Source organism: Furipterus horrens, unplaced genomic scaffold (assembly GCF_987537825.1).
Source record: "Furipterus horrens unplaced genomic scaffold, mFurHor1.1.pri manual_scaffold_5, whole genome shotgun sequence".
In the NCBI taxonomy this organism is placed as follows: Eukaryota; Metazoa; Chordata; class Mammalia; order Chiroptera; family Furipteridae; genus Furipterus; species Furipterus horrens.
The window spans coordinates 21541544-21562593 of NW_028327175.1; the positions used below are offsets into that span (position 1 = coordinate 21541544).

At 32.8% G+C, this 21050-nt stretch overlaps 1 protein-coding gene across 3 annotated transcripts in view; it reads left to right on the forward strand.

The window, feature by feature from the left end:
• Nucleotides 1–21050, forward strand: part of CDH18 (cadherin 18) — a 259346-nt gene that overhangs the window by 210290 nt on the left and 28006 nt on the right. For all 3 annotated transcript variants that reach the window (XM_090276205.1, XM_090276206.1, XM_090276207.1), the window contains exons 8-9: nucleotides 6470–6591; nucleotides 13445–13562. In XM_090276205.1, the coding sequence (XP_090132331.1) occupies nucleotides 6470–6591; nucleotides 13445–13562 (240 nt within the window). The remainder of the gene's footprint in view (nucleotides 1–6469; nucleotides 6592–13444; nucleotides 13563–21050) is intronic.

Genomic DNA, 21050 nt, shown 5'->3' on the forward strand with positions numbered 1-21050 from the left:
ACATGGAAGAGACCCAGGAAAACTGAGTAACTCACCTAATTGGCTGAAGCACCACCTTAAAAACCATTTTCTGCTGAAGACAGACGATGGTGGAGGTGGGGGAAGTCAGTTTGGGGAGTTTACCAAGAAAAGCTCCGTGAATGAGAGTAAGGTTGTTATGCAGATTTTAGTAGTTGTCTTCTGCTTTGATAAGAGTTTCTAGAGATGAGTTCATCCTCCTGGTATACCAAGGGAGACACCCTTAGAAATTGAGATGTAAATGTCTTTTACAAAAGGTAACATCTACTTGGTTTTCAGATCTTTTCCAATGACTGCTGTTTCTTAAAATTCACCCACGAAAATAAACAAATGAACAAAGAAACAAACAAATAAATAAATAAATGTTATGGAAAATAGAGAAACTTTTGGGTAAAAAAAGTGTCCCCCTATAGCCCCTGGGCTACAAACCTGTACAGCATTTTACTGCACTGCATACTGTAGGCAACTGTAACACAGTCTCAACTACTTGTGTAATTCATTGTGCTACATTAGGGCAGCCGTCTTACTAGGAAATAAGCCTTTTTCAGCTCCATGATGACTTATGGAAGCACCATCATATATGCAGTTCCTCTTTGACCAAAACGTGGTCATATAGCACCTGACCGTATTCAGCCTGCACTAATACCATGCTTTTTCAAATCCACTCTAAAGATGCTTGTTTTCATTCCTTCACCAACGTTACTTTTGTTCTCCATGTTGTAAATTCTAACGTATAACTTTTATTCTACCATTCATTCAACGAAACAGCAACATTTGGCAAAATTGACAATGCCTTCGAGAAATAAATTCTTTACATGGTTTAAGGACACAGTATTTTCCGATTCTCTTCATTCCTCACTGGTTCTTCAGTCTCAGTGTTAGGTAGGAGAGAGAGCAAATCAAGGCAGGGAGGAGGAGGGAGATAAGTCTCACCCACTAACTCAGCATCCCTGAGCCTGGTCCGATAATATTGCCAGGTCCAATGTCACAGGAAACACCATGCTAACAAGGAGGAGGGCAGTCCTTGACATTCTATGTATCTTTTCCACTATCTAAGAAAGAAAGCCTTTGAAACTGTGTTTTCATCCCAGGGCCTGAAAGGCCAGAAAAAGCCCATAGGGCCTAACGGAAGAAACCCATTAACCCTTCGGGTATTCATGCCCCTGTCCTGGGAAGCTAGCACCACTTATACCTGTCAGTCAATATGTAACTTCTTCACCTTCCCCCATCCTGCCAACTATATAAGTCCTCAGGACAAAAGGCTCACTCTGTCTGGCTGCCTGGCCTCAAGTCACCCCATCAGTGCTCTTCCCTTTCTCCCTGACTTGACAAGGCCAGTTGGCTTCACTGAGAACATATCACCAATAAACCCTGCTTCCTTGCATGATAAAGACTCACTGATTTGTAATTCTTTACTGCATTAGCAAGAAAAACCAAGTTTCTAAGGGTTTCTCCCGTAACATCAGTCTGCTGGTTTATGTATCTCTATCTCTCCATTCACTGAATTGTGGGACATCCTGATTTTCAGACCTTAGACCTGTCTGGAGTAGTTGCCTAAGTAATCTCTTTAAGGCTAATGGATTTCTACAGCATTTATACATAGATAACTCTCAAATTCAAATCTGCAGAAGTTTGGTTACTTTTTCCTTGAATTTCATATTAACCACTCTAATATCTCCTCTCGGAAGTCTCAAGCTTAGAATGTGCCAAGTAAATCTTTCCTCAAAATTCATTTTTTTTCTCTAAATCTGCTCTTCTAGAGATCTGATCCATCTTAGTAATGATGGCAATAGTCTTCAGATTCCTCATGTAAATCACTCATAGCCACTTCCATTTTTCCTCTCATGCTCCACATCCAATTTTTTTAGGAAACTCTGTCAGCTATACTTCAAAAAATATTCATAACTCAACCACGTCATACAATTTCCATCACTCCAATCCCCCAACCGCTGTCCAAACAACCGTAACTTCCACTGGAGTATCTACTGTAGCTTCTTAGATAGCCTTTTAAAGTTAACCTTAGCTACTGCTTTAATCTATTACCCAGAGAACTGCTAGAATGTGCTTTTTAAGTCATAAGTAATGCCAATGTAGTCTCTTTTAAGTAAAATAAAATACTCTCCAATAAATTAAGGTTACAAAACACGACATTCATAACGAGCAAACCAAGATATAAACATATACATCCTGTCAAACGGAGAGTAAAGGCAAAGAGTATCTGTTTTTGCCTTAGTTCTTGTGTATGAATCTGAACACATTTTAGAGATTCTTTTTTATGAGTACAGACTGTTCTGGTTTTTGTATTGTTTTCACTATGTATATTTCTCCATTTTTGCCACTTCCAGAATTTCATAAAAATGCATTAAAAAGTAATGTGATTTGGGGCATACGATAAATATAATTTGGGTTGCTTCTGAACAACAAAAATTTTTAGACATTCATATTATTAGTGACAGTAGTTTTGTATTTATAATTAATATTATACTATAGATATATTATAATTTATTTATTTTTCTATTGATGAGTTTTTGACTTGTTTCCTGTTTGGGGTTATTATTTGTTAAAGCTGCAGAAAGTATTTGTACATAAGTATTTGTGTGGATATATGTTTTTATTTTTCTGGATACTTAAGAATTGAATGTTTTCATCACAAAATCTGTGCATGTTTAGCTTTATGAACAGAAAATACCAGAATGCATGCAGTTAGGCCACAAGTGGCTATGAAGCTGTAGTGGGTTTTGAATTGTATAGTGGTCATACAAAGCAATGCTGGATCAACATGGAGAGAGACTGTCTCCGTCTAGGAAGAAGGACTTTCCTGTACCCATGTATGGCCTGGGTGCAAGGCTACTCAGTCCCAGAGGACAGCATGAACAAGACAAAGGTGGGGCAGTGAGATGGTGATGGGTGAAACTAGTCAGGTACTTAGCAGTTCTTTTTTTCTAGTCCTTTCTAAAGATGTAGATTTTCCAGAATCATCTCTTACAAAACATTTTGTTCTGATATAAGAAAGTTACTTCTAACCCTACCTACTCAGAAAAGGAGCAGGGAACTATTTACATAGGAACCGTTATGGTTTCTATAACCAATGGTTAGAGCTAATTAAAATGTTCTTGCCTCAGATTTCTAGAATAGATTGAATTTGACTTCTCTTAAAGGGTGTCCAAACACCTGGTTTAGAAATATTGGGTTGACCAAAAAGTTTGTTTAGTTTTTTTCCTTGAAAGACACATTTTTCATTTTCACCAATAACTTGATTGATTTAAATATTTTGATTATGCTGGCTATCTCCGGCTTGTTATAATGTTGACTATTTATTCTCAATTAATGTCTCAATTTGATCACTGTCAACTTCAACTGGTCTACTTAACCATGGAGCTTTGTCCAGCAAGAAATTCTCAGCACAAAACTTCATAAAACCACTTTTGACACATTGGATCATGGTCTCCATATACTGCACAAATCTTTTTTTTTTTTCTTTCTGCATTGCAGTTGCATTTTTATTGTTCTTGAACTAACAAAGCATAAGATGCCAAAAATGTTGTGTATTTTCTTGCATCTTCAGTATTAAAATGGCTACACAAAATTCACCAATTTTGACAAGCTGTTTTTTAAATACACTTTGATATGACAGCTATCACAATACAATCTTACACAGTTGTTTCAGCCTAAGTTGAAGACAACTAAGAACTACAAGAGCCATCTTATGAAAAAATAAAATAAAGTAAAATTTTTGGCCAACCCAATATAAAAACTGATGAAAAAATCATGGAATAGTTACAACAAAAGAGATATATTTATATAGCAGTAATAGTAAGGCATGAGAAGTTAATAATAAATTTGCTAGGATTAGTAATTTAAACTCAGTTAATATCAATTTTTAATTTACAAAATGAGAATTTAGACTGAATATTCTTTTAGTTTTAAAATATTAGAAAAAAAAGATCAAGTAATGGACAGTATCAGCCTGTCAAAAAGCTCTAGTGATGCCTTGTTTTCATGATGATGTAACTATAAATAAATACTTAAGTAAACATGTAACTGATTTTAATTCTATGAAAATATTTATCTTTATAATATAAAAAATTTTATATAATGTATAATCATCACAATATATCTTATTGTACATAAACAAGTTAATGCCAATATTACTATAAATGATGCTATGAATGGAAAATATTACTTTTAAGATGCCATAACTTTTCTGTATATTTAATATAGTATTGAGTATTCAGTATAACAAAGATTTTGCAAAGTGATGTTTTAACACATTGTCATGCTTAAGAAATAGCATTTAAGAACATCATTCTAATTAATATATTGTTTACTTTTACATGTTGTTTGTTTTTGAGCTTTACAAAATTTACTGTACTTGGATGCAGTTTTTTGAGAGACTTCTGAGCAAATATTTTTATTGCCACTTTGTTTCTATAATTTATCAATGTGATGGCCATATTGTTATTTACTTATTTTCTCTGTAGTATAAATATTTCCCAGTTATTGTAATTATCCAGCTCCTTAGTCAGATATTTGTATTTTTCTGTTGTTGTTCCATTATTTGTGCTGGTAGTATATGTGTTCAAGAATTTTCCTGTAGCATAAGTCAAGGAATTGCTGGATCTTGGGGATGGGTATATAGAACCGTACAAATTACATGTGGGTTGCTTTCATTAGGCAGTCCCATTGGTCTCTTTCCAATCCAGCATTTGGAAAATTTTTGTCAAACTTCTTAATATTGTATCAGTCATCTTGGTGTTAAATGGTAACTTATTGTGATTAACTTGCATTTCTTTAACTCTTAATGATGTAGAAAAATTTTTTCACATTTTTATTTGCAGTTTATATTATCTATTCTATTAAATATTATTAATATTATTCACTTTTACAGTCTGCTGGATCCTTTTTCTTATTGATTTAATATGTCATATTATATATTATAGATATAGAGTCTTTATTAGCAAATATATTTAGTCATTTTTGTGAATTTTTCCTCGTGGCATATTTGGAGGAACTGAAAAAAAAAAACCACTATATTTGAATGTAATCAATTTTGTCAGTGTTTCCTGTGTGAAGCTTTCGTGTAACTTAATACATTATATACTACAGTTTTTCCAAAATATATCTAGTTTTGTCTTATCCATTTAAATCTTTACAGCTATTAAAACTATAAATTTGTTCATAGTGTAATTATGGTCATTTTATAATGATGATGATGATGATGATGATGATGTAAATGACAAGTTTTACTAAAATCATTTCTTAATCAATTCCAATTTTCCACTGATCTGTGATAGCACCCTTACCATATATTAAATTTCTCTATATAGTGGATCTGTGCTTGGTTATTTTCTGTTTCTGTTTGTCTATGCCGTCGATACTATCACATTGTTTTAAGTTTTAATATTGTATAATAAGACTCGATAAATTGTAAACTAAGTATCCTTATTTTGTGCTTCTTCATACAGGTCTAGATAATCTTTGTTCTTACAAAGCTTAGTACCATCTTTCAATTTCTGAACAATTCTCACTGGATTTGTATTAGATTACACTGAATATACACATTAATTTGGAGAGACTAGCTTTATTTATGACTTGGCTCAATTTCTTTAAATCTTCTTTAAATTCAAGAAAGTGTTCTGAATATAAGTTTTACATACACTTTGTTAGATTTATTTCTAGGTTTCTTATAGCTTTGTTCCTTAACTTCTGTGAGTTTTTCACTGTTACAAATAATAAATATTGTAGTTTTACTTGTTTGCTTAATGTTTTCTTAATCAGCTTGAGAGGGCACATTTTTATTCCTAGTTTGCTAAGATTTTTTGTTTGTTTTTTGCTTTGTTTTGTTTTGTTTAGAATATATAAATATTTCATTCCATTTCATAGTTTTTCTGTGTTGAGATAATTATCTTGTGGGTTTTTTATTTTTGTTCCTCCTTTAATCCATTAACTTTGTGGATAATTTTTATGCTTTTAAATTTTTTTCCCATGAGAAGTAAATGATTCTTTGTGTAAAGAACTCCACTTTCTATTTCCTCCTAATTCATTTAGATTTAAAACCCTAAACTTTTTAAAGATTGTATAATTATTGTTTTATCAACGGCTGTGCTTTCCTTACATTAATGATAAAATGGGTCATTCATCCCTTAGACTGTGACAGCATACAATGAATTCTGACAACTTTCTCCCACTCCAGTTCTGAATAACATGTAATTTCCTTGATATGACAAAAATACCATTTTAGCATTCATGTCATGCCTTGGTGTGCATTTTTTTCCTTTTTCTCCAAGTGAATGAGTTTAGCAAAGAGTGCCATCATAAAGTTGTCTTTTGCCAAAAGTCCTGCTGCAGCATATGGAGCTAGTGACAAGCTACAGCATTAAGGAAATTTGTTTTAAACTGAGCCTCTAAAGTGTGCATGGAAACAGTAAATACATCCCTGTGTGTTTTGCAGACAATCCTGGTTTGCTGAGCCATGTCACAGTGGGTATTAAAGTTCTGGATGTCAATGACAATCCACCCGAACTTGCCAGGGAACATGATATTGTAGTCTGTGAAAATTCTAAGCCTGGCCAGGTAAGTTAATTGTTCTTTCCTTCCCATCTGAATGGCGGAAAAAAGCGGCTTTATTTTTATTATTCTTTTTCTTTATATTTTTATTGAATTTATTGGCTAATAAAATTATGTGGCTTTCAGGTATACAATTCCATAATACATCATCTGTATATTATATTATGCATTCACCATCACAAGTCTTAGGTATACTCCTCAAAATTCTCGTGTTATGTTTGTGCTCACTGAAAATAATTTTAGAAAGCTTTAAGTATGAAAGAATTTTTTTTGAGAATCATAGGAAATAAATTTTCTTCAGATCCCAACTATAATTCAAAAACTAACTCATTCATGCATGCATTCATTATACAAATACCATTACATTGAATGCTTTGGTGTAGCCCTGTAGTAAATGAGGAGGAAATGGCAGTTTCCTGTCTTAATGAAGTTTTGAGACTTGATTGCAGAGCATGGACTGGTTCATCTATTTTGGAGGGCATGAGGGAGTGACATGAGTAACCAGTGTGGAGACTGATAAAAAGAGATGATTAAGTTTTATCAATGTGAAGGGTGTGTATGTATAAAGACGGTGGGAGAGCAAAGGAAGGATAGAAGAGCTTGAAAATGGGATATGAGTCTGGGTATATCATGGCACCTAGCTAAAGGAGTATGGGAATTGTGAAGGAAGGTCAGGGTAGCTGAGGCACATAAAACAAGTGGGAAATTGGAAGGGGAAGTGCATATATTTCTCTTTTCTGCTGTATGACAAGTTACACAAGTTTAGCAACCTAAAACACTTATTATCTCACAGTTTCTGTCAGTCACATGTGTGCTCATAGCTTAGGTGGGTCTTTGCAGAGGTCTCCCCAATTTCCCAAGACTATAATCAAGGTGTCAGTCAGGGCTGTGTGTTTATCCGGGTCTTAGTGACCTCTTTCAAGCCTGCAAAATTGTTGGTGACATTTTGTTAATTTCAGCTGTAGACCTGAAAGCTTTAGGATTTTCCTCAGCTCTTCAAGGTGTCTGAGAGTTCTGAGATGCTACTCACAGTTTCTCACCATATAGGTTTTCCAAATATGGACGCTTACTTCACCAAACAAGTAAGAAATGTTTCTCTGGTGACACATTGCTAGCAAACAGCCTTATATAATGTTATCTAATCAGATGCATGATATATCAACATTTTTGCCATATTGCATTGGTCAGCAAGCAGCAAGAAATAGGTTACACCCACACCTAAGAGGAAGAGATGATGTCAAGTCATGCATTCCATAATAATCACATCTATCTGTCACAGATGAATCTAGAGATGAAAAGGCAATTTTATGGTACAGATATATAACTATTTACTTACCAAACCTCATTTTATTGCGTCAGAAATGGATGCATATATTGTAAATTTATTTTCTGAACATAGATTATAAAAGTATAATTTAGGAGAAAAATCTTCAAAATTCAAGTAAAATTTATATTTAAAAATATAGCAACTGATGGACTTGGAGAACATTATGCTAAGTGAAATAAGCCAGTCGGAAAAAGACAAGAACCATAAGATTTCACTCATACATGGAACCTAATGAGCAAACTGAACTAACAAGCAAAGCTGAGACAATCATAGATGGAGAGCGGAATGACAGTTAAGGGGGAGGGGAGGTGGTGGAGGGATTGAGCAAAATGGAGAAAGGACTCGTGCACATGGACAGCAGTATGATGACTGCAGGGTTAATGGGTAAAGGGGGACTAAATGATAATGGAAAAATACAATAAAAAAATAAAGGTTAAAAAAATAAAAATATAGCAACTGAATTTGGAATTTTAGTTCTTCATAGTAACAGTAAATTAGATATAGATCAACAGAAAATAAGTAAATTGAAAAATAGGTCAGAATAAAATATCAAAAAGACAAAAACTGTAAATAAAAATATGATAGATGTGGGAATGCAGGTCCAATGTTTATGTTATTCAATTGTGAGAGGGACTTTAAAGAAGACAATTGGGCAGAAGTAATATCTGAGGAGATCATGTTAGAATGTTTTTTATACTAATAACTTTCATGGCCAACTATTTAATAAGAATAGCAAAAATAACAAAACACTAAGTGACTGACCAAAAGATAACATTACCTAAATGTCTAGAAATAAAATAGTAAGAGAAAAAAGCTATAATTTTAGGAAAAAATTAGATCTTTTTATCCTTAATATCAAAATCAATCCATTAAAAAATTGATAAACTAAACTTAAAATTTTTGTTTTGTAAAAGCCCCTGTTAAGAAGATGGGAGAACAAGCCACAGAGTGGGAGAAGGTATTTGCAAGCGATAGCCGCCTTTGTTAGGTGAAATCACTGAAACTGAGCACATGGTACCTAGCCCTTACTCTGGAATCCCGTGATGCTTCTCCTGTTCATGTGAACATTAGCTTCAAGAACATTGGCCTGTGACTTTGCCTTTTGTGTTGACAGGTATTCTCCTCACATGAAAAGCCATTCCGTTTTTTTGTTTTTTTTGTTTTGTTTTTTTTCTTTTTTTGAGAAGACTAAATTAGTGTAAAATATTGTTTTTTTCTTTTAGGGATCTAAGTAACCATTTACATAGTATCTCTCTTTTATTTGTATAACCGTTACTGTTTTCAGAAAGTAATTGCTAAACTTACCACTCCTAAGTTGTAATGTATTAAATATTTTGATTAAGTTAACTGATCGCTTCTTTTTATCCTTTAAAAAACATATTTATATTTAGCACCATTGTTGTCTATTAATATGATATAATTTTAGCTGTCACTATAAGATAATTTGATTCTCTATGCTCTTTAACATGTGTTTCCACTTCTTTCACCAAAGTGAATTTAGACTTGTCTTTGAGAGAATAAAAACATCATTTTTAACGTATTGTTTATTGCACTTTAAACAATTCATTGCCAATCTGTGTGGTCAATTGTACAATTAACCCTAATTACAGAGGAAAATGATCTATTATTTAATTTTGTAGTCTTTGGCTTACTTACCTTATGTTTGCAGCATTTCTGGAGAAACTTTGTGTATTTTGATGCAGACTTGGAATGGAGAATGCTATTTAAATAATTATTTGTAAATAGGTTTTTTGAATCATATTTGCATTGCCCAGAGGTATGACACTTGCTCTTTGAATTATAGACATTTCTATTTTGGATGCCATGCATATAAATATAACAGCCTGTGGCTGTGGTAGAGACTGAATTTTTATGAAAGCAGAGGTTTAAAGCACTAATACAGCAGAAATCAGGACAATTCAGGTATTAATACAAACTGCTGCAATGTATTTATCTGAGTTAATGTATTTTTTGTTATGAAAAAATATTTTAAGTAACTAGAGTGAAAAAAAATTTAAAGAAAATAATGCATTCATGAAATTTGAAGTTAATTCCCAAAGTAGAGTAAATTCAAAATAATTGAAATGTGCCTCCACCTAGAAACTTTGAAAAATAAGTGAAGAGAAAGTTTCTTATCTTATTCATATTGACTTTTCCTGTGTGTGTATGTATTTTCCATTGGAAGTAAACTTAGTAAACAAAATATATAAAATAAAATATTTTATTACTTAACACCACCCTCTGCCCAATCACATCCAATTATTAACAATACAACTTTGTATGAAAAAGTAAAGTAGGTCAGTAGAGATTTTACACTGTGTCAAGGATCGAGCTCATTTAACTAACAAAAGTTGGCATTATTATCAAATATACGTATAATCCCATTTGAGATAACATTATAAAGCAAATTTGATAATTAATTTAAAGAAGATACAATGTTTTTCATAGAATGCTCTTTTTAGTGTAAATGTTTAGGTAGGGTTCGCTCATTTACCTAATGAAAGACTATGTTATTTGTAATACTTTTTTTTTCCCTATAAATGTACTCCAGAAATAATAGACTATTGAAAACATATTTAAACAATAGGATATACTTATTTGATTTCTAAAAATCAAACTCAGTTCCAATTAGTTTCTGCCAAAAGTGCAGACTTATTCATGGGCATTATAAAATTTATACTGATAATTATTTATAAATACTGACTATATTTTGAATTCTTATCCTTTCGTAGACAAAACCTGTGACTCTGTTTCTCTCAAATCTTTCAAAATAAACATGTTTTGCACTAATTACATAATGTGTAAATGGTAGAGAACATTAAATTTAGTTTGAAAGAATGAAAGTCAGAATATGTAAATTATAATTTAATAAATGTGTAGAAAATATCGATGACAGAGACTTGACAATTAAAGGTATATCTGCTAGAAGCTTAACTATTCTGAATATTATAAACATTAACTTCTTAGCCTATGTTTCCTAGTAAAAATCTGAGGAAACAATAAGTGCAAATCTTCTTCCCTAGTGAAAGAGAAAAGGTGACTGGTAAAATAGAAATCTTGAAATATCCCATTTTGTAGCCAAAAATATCTGAATTCTAGGTAAAACAACCAACATTGTAGGTTTTTTGAAGTATTTCTCAGATATATTATGGAAAAAAGTTACATATAAATGCATGGCCAACAGTTCTACAAGAGTTCAAGATCAATGTTTCACTGTGAAACAAAAGTCATGGATATCAACTCAGTTGCTATGTAGACGGGGCCAAGAACTCTCAGACAAAGACATATTTGCCATAACTGAGTTTTTGGGTAAGTTCTGATTTGAAATTACCTTTATAAACATGGAAAATATATTTACTAACGGTAACAGAAAACCAGTAAACACAATATAATATGAATTATTTTGGAGTTTAGCAAATAAAATAAGCTTAAGAAAATTTAAAATAACTTGTAAACTAATTTTGAAATGAGAAGAGTATAATTGTCTTAAAGAAGTAATAACAGGAAGCCCTAGCTGATGTGGCTCAGTGGATTGAGTGCTTTCCTGTGAGCCAGATGGTTGCTTGTTCAATTCTCAGTCAGGGCACATGTGTGGGTTGTGGGCAAGGTCCCCAGATGGGGCGCGTGAGAGGCAACCACACATTGGTGTTTCTCTCCCTCTCTTTCTCTCTCTAAAAATTAATAGATAGAATCTTAAAATATCAGTTGATTCAGTTCTCCACCAACACCTTCCAGAATTATATTATAGGATAAGAAGTGCATTTTTAAATGTGGCAGTATGTTATGAGGTATCATAGAGAAAATGGATTGCAAATTGGATAATCACAATGAATGAAGAATAGGTATAAGAGGACATTTATTTTCCAAAAGAAAAATATTTATTTTATTTAACCCTGAATATAATCTTAAAATTTAACATTTTTATTTCAGTGTTTTAGTAAGTAGCTAATGTGCAGAGAATGTAGATATGTTCATCATATTATGCACACTCTCAACTTTATGGAGCTTTTCATGTATTTGAAAAAAAATATCTTCACATGACTTCTGATTATTCATCAATGTATTCTATACTCATAGTCCAGAGCCAGTAACAGAGGAAAACAATCTAAACAGAGACTTTAAATAAAAAAGAAACCAAACAACTAACAAATATGTAAAAGCAGGTTAAAGACATACTTGGGGATGAAGGAGGAAGAGCTTTAACATAGATTTCTTGCTAAGGCAGTAAATTTTGAGTGGTGATGGAAAGAACAGAAAGGGGTAAGCCATGTGAAATATATGGAGGAAACTGATCACTTTCTTCACTTTCACTTCATGAAAACTCACGCTTTTCTCGTCCAACTCTCACTCACACTTATCCTCAGTACTTATTTAATATTTCTCCTCATTTCCCTGACAACATAATGGGGTTAGTACAAGAAGAAGAATTTAGATTTTAACTGTAGTACATTTTGTGTATTATTTCACTTGCAAAATATTGAAGTTGGGTCAAACTGAGTAAAATGTTCTAAGAAATCTCAGTTTTTGAAATGGACATACTGTATTTCATATGCAGAAAATAGTATTTTCATGGCTCTTTTTTGTCCTCTCTCTGTTTTTATTTTTCCTACATGTGAAATACAGGGATGGGCATAAGTAGGTTTAAAGTTGTTTAAATGGAAGATGATGCAACAATTAATAAATGATAATACAATAATAAATTGTGTTTTGCATATTCACAACTGTAAACCTACTTTTGTCAACCCTTGTATAGGAAAGCCTGGGAAGGGAACACTTAAGCGTTAGGATAGCAATTTTTAAAAGAGGAAAATATTATCTTGCTTCTTTGTTTGGATATTTATTTTTTGGAGTATAATGGCTATAGCTATTGAAATTGATATTCTGCTCTTAGGCCACCCGGAACATTATTTACATACACTAACATTGCCTGCTTCTTAATGTGAACAAAGTCCACATTTTGAAATTGTTTTCTCTCACTAGAGATAAGAAATGTTCCCTGAAGCTCTGAGTGGTCTGGTTTTGCCTCTGCCACTGTTTTATATTTAGATGTGAGGCACATCACAATCATTTGGGGTCTCATCTCAGTGGTCCCCTGAAACAGTTTAAAAATTAGACTCTCCTGCTTCTGCATTGAGACTAATATATACTACAAGACCCTTCTGTATTAACACTGGGATATTTATATTTGTACAAACAATACTTCATGTCTCCCCAAATAGGTGTTCATACAAAATCTTACAACTAATTGGCCCCAAGGTGCTGCAGGTGGTAAAGGGGAAAGAAGTATAATGTTTGTACCATGCTAGAAAATAAAGTGTGAGTGATTATAAGTGATACTGTATTATGTTTCCTGAAATCAATGTAAAAGCAAGTTAATTGGTACTTTTACTAGACAAATGTGAAAACTCTTAAGATAGATAAAGAGGTCTTTTAAAGATCCTTCTGTGTTAACAACTGAAAATGTAATATAATTAAAATCAAGGGAATAAGCCAGGTTAAATTTACTAGTTAGTGTTTTGTTTTTTCCTTTAGGTAATTCATACCATCAGTGCCACTGATAAAGATGATTTTGCCAATGGACCGAGGTTTAACTTCTTTCTTGATGAACACCTGTCTATAAACCCTAACTTCACCCTGAGGGACAATGAAGGTGAACATAAATACATTTATTTATTAATCTACATAGAATCTAGTATTACTTTGGACTTGATATGAAATAGGCCTGTACAGTTTTGCTATATTCTCTTAAACTCATGAACAGCTTGCAAATGAGCATATCAAGTCAGTTTGATGTTAATGTGTTTTGATCTGTGAATAGTTGTGTTTAAAATTAAGCCATATGTACAAATAACTTTCATTGAATTTATTCAGAAGCATCCCTTTAAACAAGAAATGTACATGTAATGTGCTCTTGGGCAAACTTTAAGAGAAATCTTAGCTGACAAACATGTTTATGAGAGCTGCTGCAACTGCTAGGGGTGAAAAAATTTTAAATTAGGAAAAATGAAAAATATGTCCTAGGGACAGTTATGAAAGGAAATGCAACATTTGAAATCACCTTGCATTAGCAAAGCTGCCAAGATGTGCTGTACAAATCATATTTCCTCCTGTTGTTATGAATATTTCCCAAAATATGGGTAGGTAAATATGCATGACTGCAGAGTATCTTGGACATTTTTGAGTTATTTTTGTTTACCCTCTCTATTGTGTGCGTTAAAAAGACCACCATAATTTAGTAATCAGAGAAGCTTCATTATGGTTTGGATTCCTTAGTTCGTAGATTCCTCAAGGTTGTGTAAAAGTCACTCTTCTGTGCATAAAGAAATCTCAAGTCATTCAATATGTATAGTATTATGATTAGCATCAACTTTCTTCTCTCTACAATTATCTTTTATCTCATTTACCTGAATATGCTGTTATTTGGGATTTAACACTTGCCTCAGAATCACAAGAAAGAAACAACGTGCACATTTCTAAATAAGCATTTAATTCCTTATATGTACTCTTCATGCGGAAGCATTTTCAAACAGAAGTCAAATAATATCACTAAATGACAATACATAGAAACATTTTTTGTTACTCCTAAGTTTCTTTAAATTATCAAAACAAAGATACAAAATTTTGCATGTGTCCTTAACAAGGTTTATATGAAAATATAAAGCTTATTTGTTTCCCTCATTTTACCTAGCCTTGTGGTCCGCACTACTGATAGGAATACATATTTGTGTATGTTTCTGTATTACAAATTGGATTTAATTGACTATTGGGTTATATTTACATTTGCAATCCCATCCTATAAGCCCAAATACATTTAATGTAAGTACCTACACTAAATATGTAAACAATCAATTCATAATTCTGCATATTGTCAATAATTACATTATTTCTGTGGGAATCATTGTTGAGACTCATATTAGTGACTAAAGTTTTTCCTACTAGATTAGTATATCTAAAGTTAGTGAATTTAATTCATGAATATATTCAAAAGATCTTAATACAGTGATTTGATAACAATATCAATGCTAGAAACTCACATTTAATGATATAGACAATTTTATATGGTTAGAAGTACATAAAATTTTAAGGGTTTATAATGCTGATATAAATGTTTTAACATTCATTTTAACCATACGTAGGGATGCTTAAATCAGCTACACCATCTCAAGAATGAGAGAACTGTGGTTAGTTGTATAGGGGGAAAGATGTTTGAATTTATTTGTAAGACTGCTTTTTAAATTTTTGAGGATTGTAAAATTATAAATAACACAAATAATATATTTGAGATAGAAAAAATAGCAATTTTCTGAAAAAAAGATAATTGTGCATAGCTGAAAAGATGTACCTGAGCAAACAGACTTGGTAATGCTAGATAAGAGAAGCCACCTAACCTCTTTGAGCCTCAGTTTTTATATCCATAAATTGTGATTTGAAATACCCATTTGTACCATTGGGAGAATTAATTATACTATTTATAAAGATATTAGTGCTAATATGACCTATTCTTCAAACAGAAGGACAATATGGACAATAATATATAAAGATAAAATTAAAAATAAAATAGCCACACTAAAGTGAATACATACATACGTATATACATACATGCAGGTATCCCCCATATTACACAGTACTTCTATAACATGGTTTTGCTCTAACACGGTTAGAGAAGTGGAGGAAACTCCGGTATAACACAGAATTAGGGAAATCCCCATACAATACTGAACATGATAAAAGCTTTAAGAGCAAAAGATAACTCATTTAAAATTTTTCATTAGAGTGCATAGAGCATATCACTTTAAGTATAAATAAAGGCCTAGTTTTAGCTGAACAGTTAGTCATATTTCTTAAATGAAGATCCTTGCACTGAAAGGAGCACAAAGTTTAAGAGAGAACTTCGAAAGTCCTTAGCACCATATAACAAAATGTATAAAGGTCTCTCAGCTAAAAGCAATCAATCTAAAACAACAGTTTTTTTTTTTTTTTTTTTTTTTTTTTTGCAAAAAGTACAGCATAAAAATCAAGATAATGCTGAAGAAAGTTCAGAGGATGAGGATATTTTGTCAAAAACAAAACACATTCGGTTAATGGAACTTAGTAGTGATGAAGAAGAAAACATCACTTAATTCATATTAATATGTAACACTTTTGCTGAAATTTATTTAATAAAGATATTTCTCTTAATTATAAAAATATAATAGTCTTTAAAAAACTTTCGGAACCTAATCCCCCTCTTTGTAATAGTTCTTTGTTTCATATAACAGATTCGCATAACACGGCATTTGTTGAGAACCTAACAACCGTGTTATACGGGGGTTACCTGTACATTTATGTGTATAAAAATATTTATCTAAACAAAAATGAGAACAGACCCACAAAAGAGTGAGTCAGCAAACCCAAGCTTGCTGGACCTCTGCTGGCTTGGACATTATCTGAGTTAGTAAACATTTACATGACCTCAGAACAGAAAGAAAGAAATCTAGAATAAAAAATTAAAAGCAATATTTCCTGTGCCCACTGCTTACATGAAAGTGCATATTCAGAGAATAATAGAAATATAAATAAGACAGAGCTTCCAAACCACGATGAGTGATCTCAAAGTCATTTGTTTAGTGGCATCTCTAAAACTGCTTTAAGGTATAAGCTAAGTGTAGAGGAAAAGATATTTCCATAAAAGGAGAGAGGGAAATGTGTATTGTTGTTTACTATAAGCCTGAAAATCAAAAATTTAAAAGACAGTCAATAAATGGGAAGAAATAGAAAAAGAATTTACTCTGAATAATACAAAAGACATAAATTATGAGAGAAAATACTCTGATTCTCAAATATTTAAAAAAATAACTTAAAAACAACAAAAAGTGATTAAACAAAATGAGACAATAAAAAATCAAGTTAGTATAAAATAATTTTAAAATCCTTATCAAATTAAAACTATAGTTTCTGCGTATATACAAAAGTATACAGAACTATATGAGAAATATGGGGGCGTGAGGAGCAAAAAATCCAGAACTTATTTATTAAAAATTATGCATTTATTCTTACATTTAAACTTTAGTCACCTTCAGAGTGCTTTCCATTTGATGCAATACTCATATCTAGACACTTTTTCCACTGCTCAAAACAATTTTTGAACTCATCTATTTTCATGCCTTTTAGTACTTCTGCCATTTTTTGCCTTGCCTCTTCCACATCAGCAAAACATTTCTCTCTGAGGACTGTTTTCACCCTGGGAAACAAACAAAATATAAAGTCATTCGGGGCAAGATCAGATGAATAGGGAGGGTAGGGCATAGGGTTCATGTCATTTTGGGTCAAGAACTGCTGAACATTGAGTGCAGCGTGGGAAGGTGTGCTCACAAATCACCCAACATGAAGTGGACAGATGCGCTGAGTTTTCAGGAAAATTCTCAGAAGCCTACTGTATCCTCTCACAACAACCCCAGCTGGTACACTGATACGGAAGAGTTCCTAGAGCATTCATCTAGCAGGAGACACCTGTACTACAAGGGACCAGCCCTCCAGAAGATAATTCTATTTTATTTTGGTCCCCTCTCATATGTAACTTAGTTTTTTATATTGTACACACACACACACACACACAGAAATTAAAGTTTAAAATATAATTATATGTACACATGTCAATATATAATGTGCATACAAATTATCTATAAAACTATAGTTTGCAAATATAAAGAAAAGTATATAGAACTATATGGATAAATATAAAAAATGTAGTTATATTCATAGAACTATATAGATATAAATTTATACCTATCGATTTAAATTTTAGTTGTATGTAAATATATATAAACATAATGCATATATATGTACATACACAGAGATACAGAAAAATAACAATTAAAAAAATAAATACACAGCATTACCCCTAGACTGGACAAAAAGAAAGGTTTATCAAATCAATTGTTAAAGAAATATATTAATTCTTACAAAAAAAAAAAAAAAAAGAAAGAAACCTCAGGTAGGTAAAAATTTTTAAAAAATTGTCAAAACACTTAACAGATAGGTAGTTAAAATGTCTAACAGAATTAAGAAGAAATTAAAGCTACAAGCAATGAATAGGTAAAATTGCAAGAAAAATTTTTTTCAAATTGCAAAATATATGTATCCTCACCATAATAATAAACATGAAAGGCCCAACACAAAATTACATCTGTACTTGGATATGTGAGTTTTAAATCTGAAAGATACAGATAAAAAATAAACTATTAAAAAGAAAAGGCAATATTTTTTAAAGTGATAATTAGATTTAAAGTATATTCCTAGTCTAAAAAAAGAAAAGATAATAGAAGTTAATAAAAATCATATACTTAAAATGCTTAAGGAAAATAATCTCCAATTGTCAACCTTTCTACACAGTGGTGGGCAAAATTAACTTTATAGTTATTATACAAATAAATAATAAAGTAATTAATTAATAATAATATAAGAATAAACACTGTGTTTCACATATTTACAACTGTAATCCTACTTTTTGGTCACCCTTGTATTTAGTTAAAAGTGATAAACTACTAGGTATTAATACGATGGTTACTAAAACTATTTTTTCCATTTATAAGAAGAAACTATTTTTACCTACTGATATTTGCTTTTAATAAGTTAAATAATAAAGCTTACTTTATCAATAAAACACAGATCAGAAAACATAATATAATAAAAGATCCAAAGTAGAAACATGGACAATGAAAAAACTTAACTAGAAATTGACAAATCTACCATAATAATAATTAGATTAAATGTTATTCTTAAGCACTCCTCATTATATTTTTAAAATATGCTGTTTTATTACATGGTTGAAACAGAAGTCTCAAATTTTCATATAAACCTGTAACCTAAGTATATTTTTAATAATAAACTGAATTTAATAATGTGTTAATAAAATGATAACGATAAAGGATTAAGAAAAGCAAGAATTATTTTAAAAGAAGATGAATGAGGTGTACAGTTATGGGAAAGGGAAGAGGCATATCCTAACAGATATCAAGGTGTTACAAAGATTAACATATAATTCCTGATAGTCGCCTTTGCTTTTGCTTTTTCTTCACTCCTTCCTTCCTCCTTCCCTCCCTCCCTCCCTCCCTCTCTCTCTTTCTTTTCTTTCTTCTTTCTTCTTTTCTTTCTTTCTTTCTTTCTTTCTTTCTCTCTTTCTTTCTCTTTCTTTCTTTCTTCTTTCCTTCCTTCCTTCCTTCCTTCCTTCCTTCCTTCCTTCCTTCCTTCCTTTCTTCCTTCCTTTCTTTCTTCCTTCCTTCCTTCTTTCTTTCTTTCTTTCTTTCTTTCTTTCTTTTTCTTTCTTTCTTTCTTTCTTTCTTTCTTTCTTTCTTTCTTTCTTTCTTTCTTTCTTTCTTTCTTTCTTTCTTCCTTTCTTTCTTTCTTCCTTTATTTCTTTCTTATATTCCAAGTCATTGATTTGAACCCTGGTTTCCTTCCCTTCACCATTGGTTTTGTGTGGATTTTCCTTCATTTTGTTTAGCATAGCATTCATTTCTTCCCTTATGTGTTTGCCATACTGAAGCATATCTGTCAAACCTATGAGCATCTTTATCACCAGTGTTTTGAACTCTTCATCTGTTAGCTCCTCGTTTGTTAGGTTGGCTATCTCCTCATCACTTAGTTCTCCCACTGAAAACTTGATCCGTTCCCCCTTTGGGGCCATACTTCTCTGTCTCCTCATCTTGACAGGTTCCTGTGTTTGTTTGCCTCTGTGTCTTAGCTAAAGCTGTTGCTTCTGTTACGTTGTAAGGGGCGGAACCTTAGGTATTTGTCAGTACAGGGCACCCCATTTCACCATGTTGTGGTGCTATATGTGAGGGAGGAATCTGAGAGGGAACAATGTTGCTTGTTAAGCACTCGCCCCTTTTCCAGGCACTTCTCTCACTTCGTATGGGACTAGCACCTCTCTAGTTGTTGCCCTGGCTGTCGTTCCCAGAGTGGGTGGGTCTGCAGATGTTCTAGGACTCTGGGGGCCCTTTAAACAAGTGGACTCTACTGAGAGATTGGCAGTTTCTTCCTCCACCCCAACCCCCACTGGTTTGCACAGTGAAAAACAATGGGACTTTATTTTCCCTGGTGCTGGGACCATAAGCTTCATGGTCTGGTCTGGTGCTGGGGACACTTCCCAGGTGTCCCTCCCAACTTTTTAAAATGTGTGACTGCACTTTCCACTGGCCTGCTGCCGCTGCCACTGCCGCCACTTTTGCAACCACACTGCATCCTCTCTGCCCTGGCTCTGCCCCTCCTACCTGTCTGGAAGAGTATTTCTTCTTTATGTCTTTGTTTGTTGAACTTCCATGCAGCTCTATTTTCTGGAACTTCTGGTTGTCTCTAGTTTTGAAGTAGTTGTATTCCTTCTTAGTTGTAGAGAGAGACGCAGAGTGTCTCTCTAGGCCTCCATCTTGGCAGGAAGTCCAGAATTTCTTTTTTAAAAGAGCAAAATTTAGGGGAACAAGGCATGGTGGTAACCATATATCATAAGGAAATTCTGTCAAATAAAATTTAAACCAAAGCTAAGGAAGATAAAAGAATCTAATAAAGTCTCCATTTCCTGATTCCCAAGAAAACAATGCAATGTTCTAGGAAGCAAGTGAGCAACATCTAGAAAACCACTCTACTACCCTACTCTGAAGGCTGGATAGGCCCATAGTGGTATAATGAGGAAAACAAACAAATGAACAAAAAACAAGGACCATTTCTTGCTGTATTCAGGGATCTCTTTAGTTATAATTAGCATACAGTGAAATGTACACATCTTATGTCTGATAAGTTTTTAAATCAATATAATGAACATTTTAACATTTTAATAACCCAATAAATTTTTCTTAATCTATTACTATAGTTTAGCTTTTCCTCTTGGGTATTATAAATATGTTTATTTTGTGCCTGACTAGCCCTGGCTGGTTTGGCTCAGTGGATTGAGCGTCGGCCTGCGAGCTAAGTGTCGCTGGTTCGATCTTCCAGTCAGGGTACATCAGAGAAGGAAAACTCTGACTTCAAAAAACCTCCGCTGCCTTGCGGCATACCTCTTCAGAGGAAAGGCTAAGGGAGTAAACCCCGACAGAAAATCCGGAGCCGGAGTCCCTAAGGCGGTTTGACGTTGTAGTCAACACCGGCAACTCCTGCGGCGCACCTG